The 27046-nt window shown below is 33.8% G+C and overlaps 1 protein-coding gene across 6 annotated transcripts; it reads left to right on the top strand.

The window, feature by feature from the left end:
- The first annotated feature begins 8427 nt into the window (after positions 1-8427).
- Positions 8428-25703, top strand: LOC107474570 (chromatin-remodeling ATPase INO80). 6 transcript variants are annotated; one of them, XM_052258854.1, is made up of 26 exons: positions 8428-8775; positions 8999-9089; positions 9322-9721; positions 9822-10254; positions 10352-10552; positions 10680-10790; positions 12484-12905; positions 13080-13188; positions 13275-13355; positions 13424-13596; positions 15397-15522; positions 15753-15914; positions 15996-16053; positions 16789-17019; positions 17160-17306; positions 18000-18545; positions 18811-19071; positions 19198-19305; positions 19615-19709; positions 19808-19964; positions 20282-20479; positions 20636-20794; positions 21947-22239; positions 23436-23510; positions 24343-24479; positions 25338-25703. In XM_052258854.1, the coding sequence occupies exons 1-23, from the start codon at positions 8716-8718 to the stop codon at positions 22148-22150; spliced, it is 4533 nt and encodes a 1510-aa protein (XP_052114814.1). In that variant the 5' UTR covers positions 8428-8715; the 3' UTR covers positions 22151-22239; positions 23436-23510; positions 24343-24479; positions 25338-25703. The 6 variants fall into 6 exon arrangements, with proteins under 6 accessions (XP_052114814.1, XP_052114813.1, XP_052114817.1 ...); XM_052258853.1 differs by lacking the exon at positions 24343-24479; XM_052258857.1 differs by lacking the exon at positions 24343-24479 and having other exon boundaries at positions 8428-8843.
- The last annotated feature ends 1343 nt before the right edge of the window (positions 25704-27046 follow it).

Raw genomic sequence — 27046 nt, 5'->3', positions numbered from 1 at the left:
TGCGATTTCAATTATTATGTAGCTACACGTCCGTATAAGATTAATTTTTCTAAAAAATATAGAACAATTCTAAAATTGTATAATCTACAAATTATAACTGCTGAAAGTTATTTGAACATTTATTTTCTAGTGTAGATAAATTGAATAAAATGGACGTGGGATACATGCTGTTAAGATTTTAAATTTAAATCATCAAATAAATAAGATCAAAATTGAATATAAACTCGTCATTACCTGCAGATACATGAGTCAACCTTCCAATTGTGAAGCATTACTTTCAAGAAAACCACTTTAAAGCATCGTCCTTCCAAACAAACTTGGTTAGAAACTCAGCATAAGTCAGACTTCGAGCATATGGATATGACATGTTCGCCGCCATCCATCTCAAAAACATGGACTTGAGATATTGCTCTTTCGACAATATCATTCACATTAGAAGTTTCACTATAGAAAAATGCTACTTGTACAATAAAATTCAGTCTTTGTTCAATCTTTAATATTATTTAATTATTTTTTTATTAAAACATATTCCTATTTTTTAGGATACATATTTATAGTTAAGATTAATTTAAATTTTAAAAATTAAAATTTCTCTAACTTCCTACCCACTTTATAGTTAGTTATTATTTTCTTCTTTCTTTTTTTTCTGCTACAATATTCCAATTTGTATATGCAGAAAAAAATCAAAGTCAGTGTATTTAGAAAAAAATTAATCCCTTACTTGTTGTACTTTTGATAAAATGCAGGATATGTTTTACGACTTTCTAGTGATAAATGGTCGAATATAATTATATATACAAACTAAAATATTTTCAATTATAGTTTTTTTTAATTGTAACACATCTAAAATTATTAAGTTATACAAAAAATATTTTTGAAACACATCCAAAATCATAAATCTAAAATTTAAATTTAAACATTAAAAAATAATTGTAACACATCTAAAATTATGAAGTTACACAAAAAATATTTTTGAAACACTTCAAAAATATAGAAATCACACATGCAAAAATAATTTAACATTGCAATATATATGAAAATCTCTTCAGGCCATTTTATTCGATTTTCGATTTCAAATAAAAAGTAAAAAATTTATACAGAATAATAAAAAAAGCAATGGTGTCATAGACCCATCCAAACCTTAGGTAAGTTTTCGGCATGGACGAACCGCAATGTTGATGCAGACCAACGATGATCGAGGAGGAGGAAGGCAACGACGAAGATGAGTGTTGACAAAGGGGAATGCGGCATTGTAACTGAGTGCCGAGAAGGAGGAAGGCAACGTCGAAGATGAGCGCGGAAGAAGAAGGTGGTGCAGAAGAACGGCGGCGGAGGATGACTTCTCTGGATTTTCGTCTTTCGATGTGCGGCTCGGGATTTTTGATGTGGGGCAAATGTGACTTCTCTGCTTTTTTAAGTGTTTTGTACGGATTTAGTTAATAATTAGATAGTTTAAGATTTATTTAAGAATTTTAAAATCAAAATTTTTAATTTTGAATAATTTAATTTTTAGATATGTATTAAATTTGGAATAGAAATTTAAAATTTAAATTTTAAATATCAATTTTATTTAGTTTGTATTTTGAATGTGTATTTAATTTTAAAAAGACACTAAATTTATTCATAATTTTTAGATGTATTTGTTTTTAATTTTTTAAATTATTGTAATAAAAGGCTGAATATTGTACCATTTTTAAAGGATACCTAGTTGAATTGAACCACAGGTTACTCATCCTCCAAATGGAATAGAAGTCTAATCACAAATGGTTCTTTCTCTTAGATTTCATATCCAAATAAACCAGACTGCCTCACATGCTGAAATATACCTACAATCGTAGTAATTCCTAATTTCGTCAACAACTTGTGTGGCTTCTGATGAATCACCAGTGTTGTATAGGGTAGTTGTTACACGGTCATTGTCCTTGTGTACATACTTAAACAAATACTTAATAGAACTTGTTTGGCATGTGTATTCCACATTTATGTGGCCCCCGAACTTGAGTAACAATTCTGGATTATAAGGAACAATGAACTTATTGTCTAGTACACATTCCATTTTCTTCACTGTTCGACCGTTATCAGTATGCCTATATTTGAAAAATCCGGCTTCATCAATGAGTGTTTGTTGTCCAAAATCTTTGATATAAAACTTTGAACATGATCCATTCTTCATGCAAGGTGAATTCTTATTGTACAGACCACATGGACCATGTACCATGTAATTTTGAACAGTTCCATGTAGATTTGGCATTTCATTTTAACCAGGAAGCTCAGCTGTTATATGTTTGTCTATGTCATCTGGTGTTTGTGGCTTGAACTCGTTATTCATGAATAAAAGGATATGTGCATGCGGAAGCCCTCTCTTTTGAAACTCTATAGTGCAAACATATGTAACTTGAAAAGACAAATGAGTAAAATATTACAGCATAAGATTTTAATAAGGTGTTACATAAACACAGACTTACATTCCAAAAATTTTTCAAAGATTTGTTCCTCTTTTAGGTCATCAATCAAACCATCAAGTTTGATCTTGAAAACTCGACACAATATATCAGGAGCGATCTTCTGCCTTTAATCCAATAGGAGTCACTTCTCTTTTTATCTCATCTTATTCAGGGTTACAGGTCATAGTGATAAAATAGTTAGGATATCCTGCATATTTGCAAATTGCAAATGCATCTTTACAATTATTCATCATGTACTTAGGTCCACCGATAAAAGTACCGGGAAGAATGATTCTTTTGCCAAGCCTTGTAGCATCTACATTCCCGTTTATAAGACTTTCATGCAGATATTTGTATTTGTCAACCCTCAACTATGGTTGTTTACACCTAAAGAATTTTAACCTCTCTGATTTTACCATTATGTAGGCATCTACCAGAAACTGTTGGAATAATCTCTTTGATCTTAGAATTAACGGAGATTCACCCATCCTTTTCTGTACGTAGTTGAAAAGCAAAGAATTATCGCAAAGTGATTGTTTTGTTTTTCTTTGTAGGCCCAGCGGAGATAGAATCTGATGTTGCAATACCCAAACGAAATCCATCATCCCCATATGGAAACAACAATGGATATTGCAAGGCTAAATAAGATAGGTGAAAAACATCAATCTGTTGGAGCTTTCTAGTTTGACTCTTTATAACAATATCTCTATCTTTGCTTAGTTGTTCGACATCGCTAACAATCAATGCAGCCACTTTAGATGCAGACGGCAAGTTGTATGTCCTGCCATCTGTAGTCCTTTTATTAATCAACTTAAACTTTATGTTTGTGCAATTTTCCTGTTGGTACCTATCTCTCGCATAGCGAAAACTCTTTGCCAAACTATTATATTTTTCTAGCATGTTTCTCAATATTGCCACAATTTTCTTATCCCGCTCATTTATAGCTTCATTGGAACTGCAAAAAATAAAAATAAATTTTATGTTATTTTCTCTCACATATAAAAAATAACTAAAATGTTTGATTGGTTGCATGAAAATTACCAAAGTGTGCCTATCCGATTATCAATCTTATTTTCTGTTCATAGATATATAGCTAGGCAAATGTTGGTCGCAGACTATTCAGAGGAAGTAAGCTACCAATGCTATGGTAGTTTTGACCCAAGGCTTAAAAATTGGAGGAGCAATCCCATTATTCACTCCACGGTCAATTTTTCTGGCCATTGATGTAAAACAAAATATTGAATTAAATGCCCTTATATTTTTTAGAAAATGAATACTTCTTTGATCTAGTCTAGTATGAAGCTGAATGAGCTCATCAAGAGGCACATAAAGTAGAGGAAGCTCGATCTTTCCTTCCATACAACATAATAAAAACTTTGGTTCGGGCGACTATTTGAATTTAGCAAGCCTTTCTTCAGACCACATCCATGATTTACAGTGTTGACATTGATAAATAGGATTTTCTATATCCCACACATTTCCTGAATGAACTCTCTTTAGATACTCAGTTGTCATACCGATACAATTTAGTCCATGATGTACACAAAGATGCAAATAAACATACAGATAAAATTTTTACATACCGTCTAAAGTTTCTGAGGATGGTATAAAATTATCTTCTATATTCACTTCCGACATTGAATCATCACAACCATTCAAATGGTTTCAACAGCAGAAACCACATACATTCAACTTTTTCACCATCTCAGTACAGGTTCGTCCGAATAGAGCTGCGGTCTCCTTATCGAACACAACAAAAGTTATTATAGCAGTACCATCTAAAACCAACAAATTCAACTTATACCTACTTTTTTTATTCAAAAACATCAACTAACACTTGACCTGTCACCCTTTAGTTACAATAAAATCATAAAAATTATATTCAACACAATTTAAATGCTCAAACATAATTTTTTTAGGCTTATCAGTTTTCTAGATTTTAGTCTAGCGGAGGAGACTTTGGTATAAAATTGTTGTAGGTATATGAATTTTTTCTATGCACTCTATCTCATTTTGACAATTTTTTTATGGATAGACAATATTTCCATCAATTAAAGGAGTTTTTGTTTTTAATAAATTGTTCTCTTATTGTCTACTAATTGTTGGTATTAAACTAGATATTGCTAAATAAATTAAAAAGAGACATAATCAATTACATAACTATATTGCTTTTTTATGAAAAGATTGCACAAATAAGTCCAATTAGAGTCATACCTATTAAAAACATTATTCACGTCCTTATTACAGCCATCACAGAAGTATGTATCCGCATTAGCTTCTGCCTTCACGCTGCAAACACAAGATTTATACCACCAACTTAGAACATGTTCAACATCAATAACAGTGGCCAGAATAACATAGAATTCAACCTACATAGGAACAGTTTGAAAGTAAAAAAAAAAACAAATAATGAACCAAACATAAAAAAGTAGTTTTCTATAAGGCACTCACATCCGCAGCCGCACGTAACTCCTTTATTGTCTTCCTCTCAGTGGAATATAAAATTTCATCTTCATTAACATACGCCGGTTTGCCAGAAAACACAGACAGGTACTGCGAGATCTCTCTATAGTACACGCTACTTATCAATCACAACACCATAAAAATACAGTCAATATGCACAACCATAAATAATTCACAATATTTGTACAATACTTTTTTCGAAGCATCACAGCCTCAGGAACATCTGGTTTTATCAAGAGTCTGGTACCATACATAATGTTCTGTAAAATATTGGTATCTATGTACAATAATCATTGCTTAAATGAGTTGTATAATTATACATGACAGAAAAATTATCGAATAAAAAGTAACCAAAAGTGTCATTAGATTTAAAAAAACAACTATAATCTACTGTAAATCTAATTAATTAGTAAAATTTTTTATTTTAGCAATAAGCTATATAAAAAATATTTATTGCAAATATAAAATAATAAAAAGTATTATATAATAACAAAAATATAGCTTGAAATTATATATTGATTAATTAATTGTTGAGTAACATAGAATTTACAATAAAAAAACTGGTGATACAATTTATTCACATGTATATAATGATATTTTTTATTACTTCAAATTTTAATTTCTAGAATGCCAGCCATTTGTCGGAATTGTTATTACTGTTTTCTATAATTTCACTTGTAATTCCACATGATCAAAAGTATTAAAACATAAAATACAATACTTATAATTTTGCTTCCACGACATGTAGTATCACACTCTAAAATTTAAAAACAAAAATTTAAAAGTATATACGATGTTCTCCATTGCTGGCGTATATGTTTGCTTGCTAGGAGAGAGAAGACCCAAAAAGATTAAAAGAGGACTTTGGGTGCGGGTTGAAATTAATTGTATGAAATCCAGATATCTTTTCTATCTGCCCAACTTGAAATCGGGATTAGTCTCCGTAGGCCCATGTTTTATTAAGATGCAATGGGGGCAAGCAAACCAACATGGTGTGAGCCCTACTTTTTTATTCCCTTTTTATCACAATTCACAAGTTCTATGCTTTGTTTGATTATTATATAAATCATGGATCTATATTGGGCCGCCTAAGAAATTAATTTATTTTGCTTACATTTTAGAATGAGTTTAATTAATAATTTGTTATATAAAATTATTTTATATTTTTAATAAATCAAATCTAATGATATTAGTTTATAATACATAGAATAATTACGTTTAAAATGAAGAAAGTTTTGCCTTATATTACTTTTGCTTACGGAAATATAAAACTTAAAACTTAACAATCCACCAAATATAAAAGGCTAAGAAAATAAGGTCATTTATAAATTATCTTTAATTTATATATAATATAATTAAATTTAATAAATTTAATTAGAATAAACAATAAATTATTTATTTTATTTCAGACTTTATAAATAAATAAACTAATTAACTAATATAAAGAATAACAATTAATGTAGTAAAATTAATCAAGTATTATATACTATAATAAATTACATTGATATTTAAATATCTAATCAAATCAATTAGCTGGTATAATTAAGTCGTATCAAAACACTTAAAAATACACCGTTCTTAATTAAATACTATCTATATTATGTAAATCACATTTAAATCCATTTTTCCGTGCATATATAATTTAAAGTAATTTACAATTTATTTGATTGAATATTATAATATAAAATAATTTATAAATTAACATTAATTCATATATAATATATAATTAAATTTAATAAATTTAATTAGAATAAACAATACATTATTTATTTTATTTTAGACGAAGCATGCCACGTCAGCTCCATAATTAAATGTAGACATCTGATTTTTATATAATAGAATAGATTACTCTTTCACTTTGTAAGTCAAGCAATTGAAAATGGGATTTATTTTTTGATATATTTTCCGCAGCTATTATGTAAATAGAAAATAATTTTGTTTTGTTTTTTAGGCCTCTTGTGCGAAAATGCAACATTTCATTCATTTTTTTAGCGACGATACATATTAAACAAGTTTAAAAACTCAATCCAACCTGCTTATTTTTTAGCGTGCGCGTGGTCATGAATCCACCAAATTCTCATTTTTTCATGAATCTTTCATTTTGCATGTTTTTCTTTTCATTTCTTCCACCCAATCCTTGCATTTATAATCGTGAAACCACTTAACAAACATATCAAGGTATCGAATGGAATTAAAGTGAATTAAAATGAGCAATTTAAAGGCCTAAAAAGCATGTTTTCACTCTTAAGCACAAATTAGAAGAAATTCACAAAACCATACTATTTCATTGAATAAATTGAGGTTTATCACTTATCCTTCTTCTTCTTCTTCTTCTTCTTCATTATTTTTTTCTTAAGTTATCATGGTCACCAACACCACCACCTTCTCCTCCTCCTCTTCCTCCTTCTTTTTTATTGGACTTTTTTCTCCTCCATAATCTTCATCATCATGATCATCATCGTTATAATAATCGTCGTCTTCTTCTTATACTATCGTCGCTATCATTATCGTCGTTATTGTTATCGTTATCATAGACTTTTTACTATATTGATGACGTTGCTTGATCCAAAATTTTCTCAAGTTTCTTCTTGTTTTACTCTTTTAATAAGAATAAAAATAAAAAATCAAACAAAAAAAAAGAAACACATAATGCTGCAAAATTACTTAGAAGATGATGAACCTACATTCATTCAACTAAAAGAAAGAAAGAAATAACGAAAAAAGAAGGAAAAAAATGTAGTATTAAAGAAAACATTTTGGTGTTTATGTGTATCGTTAAGAATTTTTGGTGCATTTGTTCTAATAAATTCTGCATAGTTCAAAATTCCTCATCCTCCTCCTTAATCATTATCATCACCATCTTCTTCTTTTTTTATTCATCTTTTCGTTTTTGTTTTATATTCTTAAGTTTCTTCTTATTTTACTCTCTTAACAAAAATAAAAACAAAAACATCAAACAAAAAAAAGAAGAAATATATAATGCTGCAAAATTAATTGGAAAAGGATGCACCTACATTCATTCAACTAAAAGAAAGAAAGAAATAAGAAAAAGAAGAAGAAGAAAAAATGCAGTATTAAAAAAATATATTTATGTATTTGTAAAAATATTTTGGTGTAAAACTAAGATATTTATATGTATAGTTAAGAATTTTCGATGTATTTATACTGATAAAAAGAAGAACAGCAGCAACAATGATAGTAAAAAAAGAACAATAAAAAGGATAAAATACGCGAAAAAATGCGAAGAAAAATGAAAAAATATAAAAAAGATGAGGAGAAATACAGGATACAAATGTTAGAAAAAGAACAATATAATTTTATACATACGTTATATAAATAAATTTTGTTTGATTAAAATTAATTTGTATGAGCTTATTTGTCAAAAAAATTTGTACGTGTAGGGGACTATTGGCAATCATGGACATTTAGACACTTCTATCTAAAGAAATTTATAAAAAACATTGCATATTTGCATCCTTTCCCACTTTCTCCCTAGCAGCTCATTTATGCGCCAAACGGAATACTCGGGTAGCGCACGTTAACAAAAGAATGGCACCTACACAGCGCACTTTAGCACACTCCCGTGCTCCACACACCCTCTGTGTCCACCATCTTTCTCTTTCCCCTCGCAGTCCACCTTATCCTACGCACCCTTTCCCTTCCATTCCCTTCATCCCTTTCTCTTCACTCCTCTTAGGTCTAACGCTTCTTCTTCTCTCTCCAAAAACTCTTCTTCCCCCGTACTTTTTGAAAAAATTAGGGTTTCTGCACTTGTCGCTACGCTCGCATTGTGGTCGCTTTATATCACATGGATCACAGAAACAATCCCAAGGACTCGCTCTCCTATTCCAATCTCTTCAATCTCGAGGTTCTCCGCATTGGTTCTTCCCCGTTTTCCAGTTTTTGTGATTACTGTATTTCCCGCCATTGTTTTATGTATGAATAGGGATTCTGCACGTTGTCTTTTAGTTTTAACGTGTTCGTCAATTCCTTTATTTTTGTTGTTTCGTTGGTTATGTTTTGCTTTGGAAGCCTCCAAACGAAAAAAAATCGACGAATTTAATGTTATTCTGATCGCGTTGTTTTTGTAGCCTTTGATGAACTTTCAACTTCCACAACGAGATGATGATTTTGGTTATTACGGGAATAGTAGTCAGGACGATGAGAGCAGAGATAGCCGAGGTAGGCATTACGCTTTTTGTGTGTTTTTGTTATGGTTCATGTTTTATTATGGATTGATGAGTTATTGTCTATTTGGATTTTATGCTTGTGAAATTTATGGTTCTTTTGTAATTTTGTGAAGATTAAAGATAGTATGGTTACTAATTTGTTCTTGGGTCAAGAGGTTTAACTTGTATGATAGAATAAACAATGACAATAATGACGTGTATCTTTGGGTGGGTTCCATGATCAGGTGGTGGGGCAATGGCAAGTCACAGTAATGGGAATGTGAATGCGAACGGAAGGGAGGTAAATTTGTTGAAGAGAGCATGGTCTCAAAACAGTGACGAGGAAGAAAGGAGTCGGTTTTATGGAACATGTATCACAGAGGAGCGATATAGATCGATGCTTGGAGAGCATGTCCAGAAATACAAGAGGAGGTTTAAGGACACCTCATCTACTCATGCCCAAAATCAGGTTGCTGTTCCACCTGTCCAAAGTAGCAGTGGCTCAAAAGCTCGAAAGTCTGGGAATGATCACTATGGAGGACTGCATGCTGCAGAGATTGCATCTGAATGGCTATATGATTCCAATTCTCAGAAACCAGGAAACTACCATGATGCTAATTTCCTGCAGCGATATGCCTCTGATAGGTTTGCCTTACTATTTTATTGCTTTTATTCTGCCATGGCTTTTGGATGGTAAATCATTATTCTATTGAAAGTCAGCTCAGCTTTTGTTGACTTGTTGCAGGACTATGTATGAACCTGCTTCTTTGGACATTACTGATGGTATCTCTTATAAGATTCCTCCAAAATATGATAAGCTAGCTTCAATGCTGAACCTGCCAAACTTCTCAGATATCCATGTAGATGAATTTTACTTAAAGGGTACCTTGGATTTGGGGTCCTTGGCTGCAATGGTGGCTACTGATAAAAGGTTCATGACTACAAACCGAGGAGGCATGGGGGAGCCTATGTCCCAATATGACTCACTTCAGGCACGCTTGAAGGCCATGTCCGCTTCTAATTCACCTCATAAGTTCAGTCTGAAAGTGTCCAATGTCGGTTTAAATTCCTTCATCCCAGAGGGGGCAGCTGGAAACATAAAGCGATCTATTTTGTCTGAGGGTGGTGTATTGCAGGTTTATTATGTTAAGGTTTTGGAAAAAGGTGATACTTATGAGGTATGTATCAGTTGGGCCTATAATTTTTTCCTCTCCTTATTTTTCTGTATTTTCTTCCTCTTTCCTTTACTTTAGTTCTGACATTTAACTGCTTTAGATAATTGAGCGAAGCCTACCTAAGAAGCAAAAGGTGAAAAAAGATCCTGCTTTGATTGAGAAGGAGGAAAGGGACAGAATTGGTAAGATTTGGGTAAACATTGTCAGAAGAGACGTTCCAAAACATCATAGGAATTTCACAATTTTTCATCGAAAGCAACTAATGGATGCCAAGAGGTTCTCAGAGAATTGTCAAAGAGAGGCATGTACTTTACACATTTGTGCTCTCTTTGTATTGTTCTACATTGATATTTGTTGTCTGTAGTTCTAATACGAAGCTTGTGATTTCATTTTTCTGCAAAATGACTGAAATTGATTTTTTTTTTCAGGTTAGAATGAAAGTTAGTAGATCACTTAGATGGACTCGGGGTGCCAGCATTCGCACCCGCAAACTAGCTAGAGACATGTTGTTTTTCTGGAAACGAGCTGATAAGGAGATGGTAATTTTTATTTTGTATTTGAAATTTTAAATTCGCTGACTTGATTCTGTATGCATTTATTCTTGATTTTTATAGTATTCAAGTGGTGTCAAATAGGTTCATCCATTGTGGGTAATGGATTGGGCAACTGTGAGCTCATTTCTTGGGTCTTGTACAATGAGGGTCAGCAATTTTGATGGCCTTGCCTGGTCCCATATGTGAGTTGCTGATGTGTGAGAGAATCACGAGCCTTGCACCAAATAGATGCCAAATGTTTAATCCTATTTCATAAAATTTGCTTGTTTGAAAATATGTTACCTCCCCAAGTCAACAAACTTAGTCAAGAGAAACTGATCTGAGGTTTTTTACCTCACCCCCAACACTCACCTAAGATGATTATTCCATACATTGCAAAAACAGATGTGGAGTTAGTTCTTAATTTTTGATACACAACTGTGGCCGTTGAACTTGTATTATGTCTTTGGTATTAATTTTGTTGAGCACAACCTTCCATATAAAGGATTTGACTTTAGAGGGAGCTATGACTTCCAAATGGGTTTATCTAAGTGGAAAGAGGTTGTATTTGAGGAATGAGTTGGGAACTGGAAATAGGATTTAAAAATAAATATACCATTTGAATCAAGAGAACCTTTTGCTGGGTATGAAGACAAAGAAGCATTATCAAGGAGAGTTTCTAATTACCCTTGAATCAAGGTGGTAGGGATCGTATATGATGGAAGTTGTGAATTCAATAGTGATTGGGTTCTCGTTTTTCTCATTTTAGAGGATTGTTTTCTGTAATGGAAACACAAACATTGCAGGTCCCAATAAAAGGGAGAACCCTGTGTGTTCCTATCATTATAAGTTAGAGTCTGGCATTAATTTAAACAATTCATATGATTACATTATATTTTATGGCATAAATTGATTTAGGTTTAATGCTTGGGAAGTTTCAAATTTACATCAATTTCTCTTAAAGATAATCTATATAACATTTGCCCCCTCCAGATTTTTGGTTGACACTTATCTCCCATAATTTATTTAAATTAAAAAGAGTGGCCTCCCTTAAAATTTTACATAGTAAGCTTTGTTCAGATCATGTCTTCTGTACATGACTTTTGAACATAGAATATTTTTTCTTTAATTTTAATTTAATTTAATTTTTTTATAAGAAAAGGAAAATTTCTCATATGGCCTCAATTGCCCTCTCGCTTTGTCCCACAACCATTCCCGTACTTATCATTCCATCTGCACTAGATACAACTTCATCCGCTCTTCATCTGTTGTAATCTTCATTCTTCACAGTTCATAGAGCTCTCGTTCTTGCATTCGTCCAAACTAAAATCTTCATTGACAACTGAAAAAATGCAGATCGTGCAAAAAGAGAAAAGCTTTCACTTCAGGAATTCAATTTTTCATTGGCTGAACCCATTTTGGCACCTAGTATTTTGCTCATATTAAAATCATAAGTTTAAATTATGTTGCAGAAGTTATTCAATAGCTGGCTTTTGGGACCCTGATGAGAAGAGTTGTGCTCCGTTTATTAGATGTACTGCATCTTATATTGTTTGAGAGTAACTGGGTGGTTTTCTTGGTAGACTTGAATTTCTTTTGGTGTGGGCTTTGATTTTCTTTGGATAGTGAAAATTATCTTGCTAGCATAAATTCATACATTACACTAGTGTGATATGATTTTTAATGCCATTCCTTGTAGATTGAATTGAGAAAAAGAGAGGAAAAAGAAGCTGCTGAAGCATTGAGGCGTGAACAGGAGCTTCGAGAAGCTAAGAGGCAACAGCAAAGGCTTAATTTTCTCATACAACAAACTGAGCTCTACAGTCACTTCATGCAGAACAAATCAAGCTTATTATCTTCAGAGGCTTTACCAATGGAAGATGAAAAAGCAGATGATCAAGATGCACTTTTTGACTCTTCAGATGCTGGCCCGATTGAGGATGATCCTGAAGAGGCTGAATTGAAGAAGGAAGCTCTGAAGGCTGCTCAAGAAGCTGTCTCCAAACAAAGAAAGTTGACAAGTGCTTTCGACAGTGAATGCCTGAGGCTGCGCCAGGCTGGTGAAGCTGATCCACTTTCACAGGAGGTAGCAGGAGCGAGTGACATTGATTTGCAAACTCCGTGAGTTCTCCCTCTTTCCTTAGCTTTTGTCACATGTATGTATAAATGTACACCATGAGGATATGTATAAATATATATTTGCATATTAATGGGTTAACTTTTGTCTATATGGTATTATGGGGGTGTTAGACTGTTGTTTATTTTTGTTAAATAGTTTTTCTCGTTGTTTTGCAGCTCAACTATGCCTGTGGCATCTACAGTTCAGACACCAGAATTATTTAAAGGTTGTCTAAAAGAATATCAGCTAAAAGGTCTTCAGTGGCTTGTTAATTGTTATGAGCAGGTATTTTAGCAATCCCAGAGAACTTACATGAATATATTTGCTCTCTCTTGGTTGCGATCTGAACAATTTTGGTTTGTGTCTTTCAGGGTTTAAATGGCATACTTGCTGATGAGATGGGACTTGGAAAGACAATTCAGGCTATGGTATTTTTGGCCCATTTAGCTGAGGTATCTATTGAACGTGGTCTGTTTGCTCATGTTTTAGACTTTATTTTAACATGCTTTAATTCTTGCAGGAGAAAAATATATGGGGGCCTTTTCTGGTTGTTGCACCTGCATCTGTTTTAAACAATTGGAATGAGGAACTTGAGCGCTTTTGCCCTGAACTCAAGAGACTTCCTTATTGGGGAGGTGTTGCCGAGCGATCAGTGCTTAGGAAAAGTATTAACCCAAAGGATCTATATCGTAGGTAATTTCGATTTCTCATGCATTCTATTTTCCTTAAAAGAGTTGATGGTAGTGAAAACATATATTAAAGAAGTCATTTTGTAGCCTGGTAGGAAAGAAAAGGGTTTGTTCTCATAGTTGATCATATCCCAAGTGGGGTCTTTGTTCTGCTATCTTTTTATGCTGATATCTACTTTAATTGTTTTTTATTGCTGGATACATGAGTCATATTTGTTAAAATTCAGATAAGAGAAGCCCTTTTGGAGTCACTTCGTTGTGTGGCTTGGGTAAATACAGCACTGAAATTTGGGTAGTCACAAAGATTTTGAGCCAAAGTTTTACTATCTGTGTTGTTGACATTACCACATTAGTAACTGATTTTGGTGTTTCTATACCGTATTGAAAGTTTGAAATTTCTTCGATCCAGACTGATGTTCATAATGGATATGGGATTGGGTGGATTCCCATTCTGTATTCCATAAGGGATACAAGGTCTCCACTTACCCACCAAAACTACTCTCCCATTTCAGACGCAGCTTAATTCTCCTCATCTCTTCCTAATTTCAACTTACTACTCTACCCACCTTGACTAAATTCTAAATAAAACTAAGGTGAAATTGTAAAACTTATAAATTTGAATTAATCTTTAATTTGTAATAAAATATAAAAACATGGATTGGCAAGTGCCTATTAATCCATTAGCTATTATAGTGGCTGTGTTCTAATGCCTGGTTGTGAAAATCAGAAGTGTTATTGTAGTGTTTCCTTTGAAGTATAAGATGTGCCTGCTATTTGGGTATTACTATTGACAAGTCTCCTTAGGCTTGAAGTGGTCTTCTGCATTATACACACTAGAAGTCTGATAGGAAATGTTATGGCTATCAAACTGCCTTTTCAATTTTTGTAATTTCAATATATAAGTTTTGAAATTTTATGTAATTTCATTTAATTACTTCCTTATATTATCTTATATACTCTAGTATGCCTATGCTTATGATGGCTATGGTGGTTATGCAAGTGTTATTAAAGCTAAAGTCACATTTTCTTTTACATTTTGATAACACTTTTTTAGCAATACTTCTTAAAAAGCATTGTTAAATAATAAAAAGTGTTACTTTAATTTTGCAACCCTTTCACCATAGCTACTGTAGCATAGGCATACTAGAATGCACCTATATATATGAGGTAGAATCTTACACTGATGCAAGAGTTAGTAAACTTACCCCTTGAATAACTTTCTTATGTAAATTTTATCAATCCAACCAATGAATTGGAGCTACATATCATACAAGATCATGTAAAAAATAGACAACATTAATGAATGTGATCAAATAGTTCATTTTACATACATTTAAGAAGTATGTATTACGTTGATTTAAACGGTGTTAGATTAATGTGAAATTTTAGTTATGATCTATAACATGAACTTTCAATACAATGGTCAGTTTTACAAAAACTTTCTTCAAGAACGAGTATCGTTGAATAAAAACTTACAATCAAATGTGAAATTTTATCCTGTATACGGTTTCCTTGTAACTGAATTTTAGTAGTTTGATTCTTGGTCCTTCGCCTTGTTACAAAGTAAAATAACATCCAATGCAAGGCAAAGTTGATGTTTTTATAAATGTTTGGTGGGGATGGTATTGTTCATCTTCACAAAGTCATGCTCTAATGTTTGGAGTTTTGTTCCATTGGTCAAAAACATAATAAATGTTTTAGCCCTTGCCTGTCTTTACTTAATTTTATTTGTAGTTCATTCCGTCTTTTTGCATTCTCTCATCCTTGTGATAGCTATCATCAATACTTCTTTCTTGTTTATCAGGGACGCTAAATTCCACATTGTCATCACTAGCTATCAGCTGTTAGTACAAGACGAGAAGTTTTTTCGCCGTGTGAAATGGCAGTACATGGTTTTAGATGAGGCTCAAGCAATAAAAAATTCAACCAGGTATTATGTAATCTTTGTTTATGAGGTGCATAATATCATAAGTGAATGGAATATGTCTAGTCCTTACAGTTCGTGATCATGTGGTTTCTTATAAGAAAACTATGAGTAACTGTTTATATAGCTCATTTTTTCTTACAATGGAACTGTGTATACTTTTTAAATGTAGAAATTGTATAGTTGAACTTGTATCATTATACATTTGACTGCTAAAATTCTCTTCAATCTAACAGCATAAGATGGAAGACACTCCTTAGCTTTAATTGTCGGAATCGCCTTCTTCTTACTGGCACACCTATTCAGAATAATATGGCAGAGCTGTGGGCTCTTCTGCACTTCATTATGCCAACTTTATTTGATAGCCATGAGCAGTTTAATGAGTGGTTTTCAAAAGGGTAAGTTTTCTTCATTGTATTTCCATTGATTTTTTAGCCGTATAATTAGAGTCTAACATACTATGACCAATCACATGCCAGCATTGAGAACCACGCAGAACATGGTGGCACCTTGAATGAGCATCAACTGAATAGATTGGTATGTTCATCTTTCTGTCTTTCCAAATAGAATGGGCTGAGTTCAGACATGAATCATGATAGAGCATAGTTGTGTCATTCGATCCATGTAGCTGATCCCACATAATGGGACAAGGCATTGTTGTTGTTGTACTATATCATTTTGGATTTTCAATTTAAGAATATTATATGGGATTTGTTTATCAGGAGATTTTTTGGTTTGTAGTATTCGACTTCTGTTGTGTAATATTTATTGTGAAATGAAGAGAAAAATTCATCCAACTTTGCTTTTGGATAATGTGCTGGTAGGCTGGTAGCATTTGTCTTTTGAGAGTACTAAACACTTGTTTAACATGTTTGTGGGCATTTTTTATTTATTGCGTGGTTGTTTTAAGCTAAGCTGGTGTGCTTTGGGTTTTATCTTTTTGCAGTATAAATATGTGCACTGCACATGCATTGGCTAGGGTTTTCAGAAAAGCTCGTCTAAATCCATATAATCATGTATGCATATCCCAATATAAACTAAATACATGTTTCAGGAATGTGTGACAACTGGAGTTGCGATTTCATGCATTATATTGTGCTCCATTATTCTTTTTTTACTACAACAACAACAACAACAAAGCTTTATCCCACTAGGTGGGGTCGCCTATTTTTTTACTACCTCTAATTATTTTTGCTGGTTTTGTATTAAACTATTGCAAATTTTGCATCTTTTTGAACTACTTGACTTAATATCTCTCCACGTGTATAACAGCACTCAATTCTGAAGCCTTTCATGTTGCGGCGCGTTAAAAAGGATGTAGTTTCTGAGCTGACTAAGAAAACTGAGGTTATGGTGCATTGCAAGCTGAGTTCTCGGCAGCAGGCTTTCTATCAAGCAATTAAGAACAAGATATCTCTTGCTGAACTTTTCGATAGTAATCGTGGGCAACTCAACGAGAAGAAAATCCTGAATCTAATGAATATTGTTATTCAACTAAGGAAGGTAGTGTCCATTTCCATGCTGCTTTTGGCAGACTAAAGTTGTTTTTGTTGATTCATTTTGTGCTTGCTGTTTGCTTCATTGAAAATGAATCCCCCCGAGAAAGATCGGCCATGGTTATAACTGCTGTTGAATTATGATAGGTTTGCAACCATCCAGAGTTGTTTGAAAGGAGTGAGGGTAGCACATACTTCTATTTTGCAGAGATTCCAAATTCCCTTCCACCTCCCCCATTTGGGGAGTTGGAGGACATATACTATCCTGGAGGTCACAACCCCATATCATATGAGGTAATTTCTCAAACCTTGTCTACTGTATCAAGATTATAATATGGTGTTTGGTCAGGATAAAACCAAAATTCATAAATAATGGCATCTGGATCCCCTTGCTTGTTTCTGCTGGAAAGACTCTGAACTAGGTCAAATATCTGGCTATATCAGTACCATGGTGCTACTGTGTAGTGGAAATTTCGGAAAACACAATGAGTCAGTGATCTGTTGTTGATGACCTTGACTCCAACTACTATTGGAGTTAGAGTATAATTGGAAAAATTGTGTGCCTGTGTCCTATCTCTGCTGTTTCCACTTGTTGGGTACAGAAACTGTTTTCTTCGGACAATTTTTCTGTCTCTAAACCTGTCTCTCTAGCTAAACACTACCAAAGTGTTGAATTTCATTATTTTCTCTTTCTCCTTCCCTCATTCTTGTTCTGTCTTAATTAATCTCAAAGCCAAAGTAAACCACTGGCTTCATGTCTCCATGAACAAAGGATTTTGGATAATCTGACAATTCAAACTTAAACTGCATCAGCTCAATTCTTCTTTGGTCTTGTCATCCCAATTAAAAGTTAATTCAATCGAGGAATATTTGGCTAGTGTACAATCCCAGGTTCCCAACTATCTTTTAAGTTGAGGAAAGTCCATTCACGATCAATGTTTTTTTTTTTTTATTATTAATTTTTTTTTTAATTTTAAAATTTTTCAGATGCCAAAACTTGTCTACCAAGAGATTATGCAAAGATCTGAGACTTTCTGTTCGACTGTTGGTCATGGTGTCTGCAGAGAATCTTTTCAGAAACATTTCAACATTTTTACACCGGAAAATATTTATCGCTCTATGATCTCAGAAGGTGTGGTTGTTAATAGCGGAAACTTTGGTTTTACTCGTTTGGTGGATTTGTCTCCACAAGAGGTGACATTTCTGGCCAGTAGTTCTTTCTTGGAGAGACTATTGTTTTCTATGATGAGATGGGAACGTAAATTCCTTGATGAATTTATAGACTTTCTTATGGAGACCACAGTAAGTGATCCTGAATGTAGTTACCTGGAAAAAGGAACAGTGAGAGCTGTTACTAGAATGTTATTATTGCCATCAAGATCCGAGGCTCAGTTTCTTGAACGAAGGTTTGCAACCGGGCCCACCTGTGATCCTTTTGAGGCTTTGGTCATCTCCCATCAGCATAGACTTTTATCCAATGCAAGGCTTCTTCATGCAGCTTACACATATATCCCACCGACTAGAGCTCCACCAGTATGTTGTTCTTTCTCTGTTGTTGCTTTCATGTTTGTTTGAAATAGTGTTGACTACCTAGAGTAGGAGCAATTAGCTCTGTAGAGAACTACCAGTGATAGAAAAGGTCACCCATTCAATTAGAATGTACTTTGTATATGTGTCTTGTCCTACTACTAACATGAATATATGCAGTTTCTCATTCTCACATGGATATTTTTCTAAGTATTCTCAAGTATTTTTTCCTGATAATTGTCTATCATGCTGCCACTGTTATTCTTTACAGATTGCTGCTCATTGCCCAGATCGTAACTTCTCCTATAAAATGATTGAAGAATTGCATGATCCTTGGGTTAAGAGGTTGTTTGTAGGATTTGCGCGTACATCTGAATCTACTGGGCCTAGAAAGCCTGTTCGTTCTCCTCATCATTTAATTGAAGAGATTGATTCTGAACTACCTATTTCACACCCTGCACTTAAGTTCACACATGAAGTTTTTGGCTGTTCACCTCCGATGCATAATTTTGACCCAGCAAAGTTGCTCACTGTAAGGATTATTTTTCTGTTTGTGTGGTGTTTATTGAATGTGAATCCTCCCATAAAATTAAAAGGAAAAAAATGGGACCAATTTTTTATTATTATATTGAACATTTCTTATGCTTATTATAATTAGGACTCTGGGAAGCTTCAAACACTTGATATACTATTGAAACGCTTGCGAGCAGGAAATCATCGTGTTCTTTTGTTTGCTCAGATGACTAAGATGCTGAATATTTTGGAGGTACCATTGAACTTGGCTCAATGTTAAATATATTGATAATGGTTATCTTTTGAAATAATTCTATAGGTTACAGTTCAGTTATTAAAAGGTGTTCATTTACCTCCAAAGTAATGGTCACATCAAATTGAATTCATTGAATACCTGGTCTGACCTGGATGTTGCATACTTTCCCGCTAAAGCAACTAAATGAGTTAAATGCATTTTTGATTTGAGAACTTTTGCTATTTAATTAAAGTTGAAGTAGCATGCTGAACATCTACTTTCTCCACATTGTTCTACAGTTGACTGATGGTTTTATCTTTCCTGCAGGATTATATGAACTATAGAAAATATAAGTATTTTCGACTTGACGGGTCATCTACTATTCAGGATCGCAGAGACATGGTCAAAGACTTCCAGGACAGGTGATGTCTTTTATTGTTATAACTATCATACTGTTATTTTGTCTGATTCCATTAAAAAACATCTAGAATTTTTATGTTCGTTTTTGATTTTATTACAGGAGTGATGTATTTGTGTTCTTACTGAGTACAAGAGCTGGTGGATTAGGTATCAACTTGACAGCTGCTGACACAGTCATATTTTATGAAAGTGACTGGAATCCAACGTTGGATCTGCAGGCAATGGATAGAGCTCATCGTTTGGGTCAGACAAAAGATGTTTGTTCTCACCCTCTTCCTCCCCCCCTCCTTGTCCTATTTCTCCATTAAAAGAAAAAACGTCTTCACACATCTGTTATTCTGTTAATAATCCTATGGATGCCATGTTGCCCAAATAGTTATGACCTCAAGCAAATGGTATCTTTGGATCTTCATTCCTTGTATAGTTGGATTACTTGGATATAGAAATTTCTTTCCTGATCTCCTTTCTCTATCAATCTCCAACATCATGTCTCTCACCAACACAATTTAGGGATAAAAAAATTGGATCACTATTGTTGTTCAAAGCTGATTTTATGTTAATTTGAAACTTGTAGGTTACTGTTTACCGACTTATATGTAAAGAGACAGTTGAAGAGAAGATACTTCTTAGAGCAAGTCAGAAAAGTACTGTGCAGAACCTTGTCATGACTGGTGGTTCTGTTGGAGGTGATCTTTTAGCTCCAGAGGATGTCGTATCTTTGCTTTTGGATGATGTCCAACTTGAACAGAAATTAAAGGAAATCCCAATTCAGGTTTGTGGTATTCTCGTCACATTAAATTTATTGTTACAATATGATAAATATTCCTTCCACTGACAGTGTGAAAGAATAAGGAATATATAGGATCCATGATCCTGAAACAATATGCGAATCTTTTAGTTTATATTTCGACCTCACTTGTCCTTCTAGGTAAAGGATAAGGAAAAGAAAAAGAAACCAACTAAGGGTATCCGTGTAAATGAAGATGGTGATGCATCTCTGGAGGATCTAACAAACTCTACAGCCCAGGGTACTACAGATTTTGATCTTCCGATGGACCCAGAGGGATCAAACGCCAGTAATAAAAAGGTATTATCTTACATCCTTAAGCCATGCTGGCTTTTTTTCCCTTGAATCTCATTTGAACTGTTTACACCACAATAAATATTTTTATGTATGAAGTTTCATAATGCTTTTCCCAAGGGAATTGTTTTGTGGTTAGAATAACTTCTACGTGCTTTTGATTCATTTCTGCTAGAGAAATTTGAGTAAAAGGAATAACTACCTTAACTGCATTAGTCAGATGTCTATCTATTTATGCTGAAGAATAAAGTACATTACAAGAGCAGTGTTAGTCTTAGCTCTTATGGTAGGGTTTATTTCTATAGAGTCCATGGCTGGTAGGAGAGTTTGAATTCCTAATGGAGGAATATCTTGACAGTCTCTTACATTTCTCCTGTGAAATTCTCAATCTTGAATTTTGTTTTGAGGAATATCTTATAGCATTGCCGCATTTTTCTCTTTTGGTTCATGAAAGTTCCATTCAAGAGAAAAAGCTATAGTGAGAGAAGGTTTGTATAATCATGACCCAAAAGTTAAGGCATTATCGGAGGAGATATTCCATCATCCTCCATGGAGCAAAAGTTTCTCACTCCATAGAGTGATTGGCTATTTGTTTTGAATAAATAAAGAGAGTGAGAAGAAAAATGAGAGAAAAAAAGGGGATTTTTGTGCAGTCCAATGCGAGATGCGAGCTATTACACTTTTATTTTGTACGCCGCTGTTGTTTCAAACATTTTTCTGCTCTCGATTTGGGTCGAGGATTATCAAATTTTCGAAAAGAAAGGGATAGAGAGTTGGACGTATATCAAAGATTTCCTCCATGAAGCATATAAGAATTTTCTTAAAAGAAGACATATAACCTAAACACATCACCAGCGAACCAATGATAAAATTTTAAAGTACATCATGAATTCATGATAAATCATACTTGTCATAATACACCTAAATGTAATTATTTGATAGTTTCAAATTTTATCTATTACTCTGGATCAATGGTACATCCGCTACCTTATGAAATTCATGTATCCCTGTTTGCAAACTTAATAATCTAGGGGCCTGGACTATTTTGTTGGTTTGATCTTATAAAATTTCAGGTCTACTAATATTCAAGGAAGTAAATTTCCAAGTTTATTTGTGATGTTATCTATGGATTGGATTAACTTTGAGTCTTATTTGCAGAGAAAAGCTGCTTCCAGACCAAGGAATTCTCAAAAGCCAAGTGAATCTGGCATTATGGCTATAGATTATGAATTGGATGATAACCACCTAACTACTGAACCAGTGAGCCACAAACCAAAGAGACCCAAACGGATGAAGAATGTAAATGAAAAGTTTGAAGAGTCTTTTACTGCATCGGCTACCATATTCCCAGAGAAGACTTAACTTCCACCAGCATAAGATTTCTGTTCTCGAGGTTCTAAAGCAGAAGCAGGCTAAGACGCTTGCCAACCACGTAGTAAATCCTCACAGTTGTACGCTCCTTTACTTGAACTAAGTTTACGCTCCATGAATTATTATTATGTTACTAGATATACAATCATAGGTTATGAATTGACCTATTCTATCCTAAACAAAGAGAGACATAGATATTTCAATTTAAGAGTTAATTTTTTCTAATCCAACTTGCAATCTGAGGAAATTAATTGTTCTAGGGGAAATTAATCTGAGTATTGTGATGATGATAGTTTGAGGTAGAGGACGGTGTGTCATTGCATGTATAGCAGGCACTTGGAAATGAAGACACTGCATTTAATATGATTACTGTGGAAATCATGCTTTGCTTTGCTTGCTTGCCAATTTTATATTTAAGCTCCCATCTGAAGGATGAAGCAGAGCTATATTGGAAAGGAAAAGAATTCGATTGATAGGAATTAGGAACCAGTCCAGAGAGGATGGAAGCAGCAACTTCCATTATCATCAATACCATCTAATGCTAATTGGCCCTTTCTTCTCTCTTAACTTTTTATGCATGTCACTATTGTCTTCTTCCTTGTCTTTCTAGGTCCTCTCTTTTCTCTGTATACACCACTTTGAAATGCAAATGACCTTAAAAACACACCTAAAGCCAAATGGGGACTTCATTCCTACATCACTATCTTTGCATTGTCAACACAAACTTGTACTACTCTATCCCCTTCGTTTCTGTTTGCTTTCTTAGGTAGCATAGTTCTCCATCTTTATTATTCTCTTTGGCCTTCATATAATGCATTATTACATTTATTATTTTCAGAACCTCATACACATTTCATATACTCTACATTATTTTTTAAGACCAAACCTGACAATTGAACTATAAGTCTGTATTCTATACATAGAAAACAAAAAAGAAAATAAACATTATCCAGATATGTTTGGCTAGGAATTTAAAGAAAAATGAGAACTTTGATAAATGAGTTTTCTGTACTTATGGCATTTGTGTAAAAAGGGGGGATTGGGGAAACTGAAACTATCAAATCTGAAATAAATTCTCGCCAAAAATAGGGGAAAAAATATCTGAAGGAGAAACAAGGGTTGTGACGTTTGTCTGTGAAGGCTTCTTGTTTCCAGCACTGAAATTTGGGGTGGTTAATTTGTGGTCAATCATCGCTGTCTTGGACCACCTTCCTCTCCCAGTTCGTTTACCACTCTGTTCTGTGTTCTTTAATTCCATCTATGCTTGACGTCGTAGGTTGCTGCCCCTTAGTCGTTCTGCCGACCTGCCACCACACCTTCGACACTGTCATTCTCGCCTTGAATCCTGGAGGTATGTTTGTTCATTGCCTCTTTGTGTGGTCTGAAACTCTGAAAAGTTTGCCTGTTGCCTCTGGTTGGGTTGAATCTGTTTTGGACTGTTTCACTGTGATACTTCATTGTTCTTATTCTTTTTATTTTTTTAGCAAAAAAATCACTACAGTTGAATATAATTTAAATCTAGTAGGATAGATGATGGCCTAAGTCAGTACATCTTATGTTCTTTTTTTGGTGCACTTTCTGTGTATATGCTTTAAAAAAAAAATTGATATCATCATTGATAAAGTACAAGCATAAGTTGCTGGTAAAAATGTAATATGCAAGTGATAGCACAATTATATTTTTTATCATGATTTTCTTTTAAAGCATCAAGTAATTAATCCATTTGATTGGCCAAGCAGTTGGTTCAATGTTTACGTGCCTAATATATTTTTGGAACGTAGAACTTAAATAGTTGGTTATAATTAATAGAACTAAGATTTTTGGGTTCTGTTTGCAGCAGTATCACCATAGGAAGGTTAATAACTTGATCAGGGATGTGAAGGGAATTACTACTTTAGAAGCTCATGTTAAGAAATTATTTATGGTTAACAATATGTCTATGAATGAAGTTTGGTTGCTTTCATCATCATTGATCATAGCTTATATGTTGGTTTTGCATTTTTTGTGGTTCATTTTTGTCAATGCCTGAATATCTGAAATTAAGGTCAAACGTTGATATTAGTATGGTGTTATTTACCTTATATGTTGATGTTAGCTCATATTCTAGAGGTTGGTTGTTATTTAGGTTGCTTACTACTAGTATTATGGTTATTCCTGAGTTTGTTCTTGTATGTATGTTTCAGTGAAAATCATCTCTTTGAGAAATTGATAGTATGTTGCAAGGATAAGGTGTGTACATATCTTCAAGCACTTAGTGTCATATGGTTCATTGAGGTGTATATGAAATAAGAAGGGCATTCGAGATTGATGATGACTATGGGTACGGGATTAACCGGATTAATATTTTCTGGCGCAATTCTATTTAAAGTTATTTCAATATTGTAAAAATAAAAAGAAAGAAAGGGCCATTTTGTCTTTATTTTTCTTTTCTTTACCTTAAGAAGATGCCAGTAGATAATTCTATATTTGTCTTTTAGGTTTTTTCCATAAAGGTGTTCATTTTGTTAGATAATTATTATGAGACTCATCTTAATGGTAAAAGAATGAAGCACTAAATGTTCGGTTAAACAATTATCATTTTCTTGATATGCAGTGTGTCATAAGCTTATAAATGAGAATTACATGTTTGGTTGGCTTCCTTATTTACTGTCATTGATAAGGTGTTCGCTTTAGGCTATAGTTAATTTAAAATGCTCGAGTTACAGGCAATGGTAATTAGAGGCTGAACTATAATTCGTGTTGATTGTTATACTGTTTCATACATCGAACCTGAAAAATAAGAGAAACACTATTAGGCTGCGTGTGCTTAGAAATTTTATTAAAAAGAAATGATTAGAGAGATAAATGAGTCTTCTTTTTATTTTGTTTCCTTTTTACATGTAAATTTACAAATTTATCGGAAGAATTTATCTTTAATATTGCCCTCCCGTGAGTTGCAGCAATCGCTGCCCCTGACCCACAAGTATTGATTGTTCTTCGGTGTTAGGTATGATAATATTGGGGATTAGGTTTGATCATGGTACAATTTATGAGACAAGATACTATTGGAAGTTTACAATTATTTGATTGTCAATGCTGTCGAATCAAAAATTTTGTACCTAGATTGGTTACTTAATTTTGTAAATTAAATAGTATCAGATAGTTTATATATTAAAATCATTATATCTAATATGTCCAGGGTGAACAATTGCTATTTGGAAGCAATAACAGATGAAGTTTGAAGATTATTGGAGTGAGGGTGAGTGCAGCAGCTTTTTAACAGCTGTAGTTGCACTGTAGCAGCAACGATGCAGGGAGTGATGAATATGATCTGGGAATGTAGGGACATAAACTTTTTCTGATTTGGAGACTAGTCTACAGAGCACACAATTGGTAATGGCAATATCTGCTATAAATAGCAACCCTTGATCGAATGTAAAAGATTATTCCATATTGAATACAATTGAGGAAATTCAGTATTTGCTTCCCTTTCTTCTATCATAAATTCATAATCATCTTCAAAACCTAGACATATGACATCTTCAAGTGAAGGCAGTTTTGGACATCTTACTGTAGCATGCACTTATGTTTTAAAGTAGTAGTATTTAATTTGTATATCCAATTAAGCGTCTGTTTGACGCACACAGTTAAATTCAAAGATAGAGAAACCAGAATAAGTAGAAGTGATCATAGTCTAATAATCTAATGAATCATTGTAAACTAATTGTGTGGAAATGTGAGTAAAAGGCATTATAATATGTTTTAACCCCTCCTTCAATAATTTCAATGTCCACTTAAAAAACAAAAAGTTAGCAGAGACGATAGCTTTTTATTCGAATGCAGCAGAGGCAATAGTTGTGAATTGTGAGTGTCAACAATAATATCCATGGCTTCAGGTAGCTAGCAACCAAAAAAGCGTTCTCCTCCGCCAACATTGATTCGTTTCTTTACCATTATTCTCAAAGCCTTCAACATGGAAATCTTGTAAGCTGCTTCTTTCATACACCTCCTCTTCTCAATGTGTCTTAAGTCTTAGTGCATAACAATCTGCAAATGATGTAACTGAACCATAAACATTCATGCATTCTTTTTTCCCACCATAATAACACAAACTTACATATTGGATTTCATTAAGCTTTATCTACAAGTTGATCAAAAGATATACTAATTATTTACACAGCCAATACGGTTTGCGTTGCATGGTCAGACTAATTACTTTTGTAACCATGTGATTAGCCAATTTTAACGTTATACCAACCAATTGTTTATACATTTTACCAAAATATTCTTGTTCCGGGCCTGGTGTCTGGAGCCCCAAATGGCCCAACGATGACCCAGCCCAAGATGTCTATACGGCCTGAACTGACCAGAAGTCAGTAACTAACATTCAAACTCTTAGCCAACAACATAAGATAAGATAATAAACAAAAACAAACTATATAAAGGGAGCCAGGGGCCTCCTTTAAGTATGTTACACACTCATAACCCTCATCTATACCTCTTAGATCCATTCTGACTTGAGCATCATAGTGTCTTTGTAGGTACTATCCCCTGCCGCTTTAGAAGTTCCGATCACGTCATCATCGAGACCGGAGAGTCCTCGATCCATCCTTCAACATGTACCAGCGAAGTCTTGTTGTACATTGGCGCCGTCTGTGGAGACTTGCTAAGCCTTGGCAGAATGACGGATGAACACGAGGAGCGATTCTCAGACCATCACCACGAACTAGACCTACCAAATTCTCCCCAGCACACGAACAACGAAACGATGGTTCCCCCCACCCACAGGAGGATAACCAGCGTCGTCCAAGCGCAACCAACCTGAAATCAACAACCACAAATGGACGAGCGCCGCTCTGGTAATCGATGGCCTGAGAGAACAAGCGAACTGGATTATTCAAGAACTAC

Source organism: Arachis duranensis, chromosome 3 (genome assembly GCF_000817695.3).
Source record: "Arachis duranensis cultivar V14167 chromosome 3, aradu.V14167.gnm2.J7QH, whole genome shotgun sequence".
NCBI classification, from domain to species: Eukaryota; Viridiplantae; Streptophyta; class Magnoliopsida; order Fabales; family Fabaceae; genus Arachis; species Arachis duranensis.
This window is presented reverse-complemented; position numbering and strand designations above follow the sequence as displayed.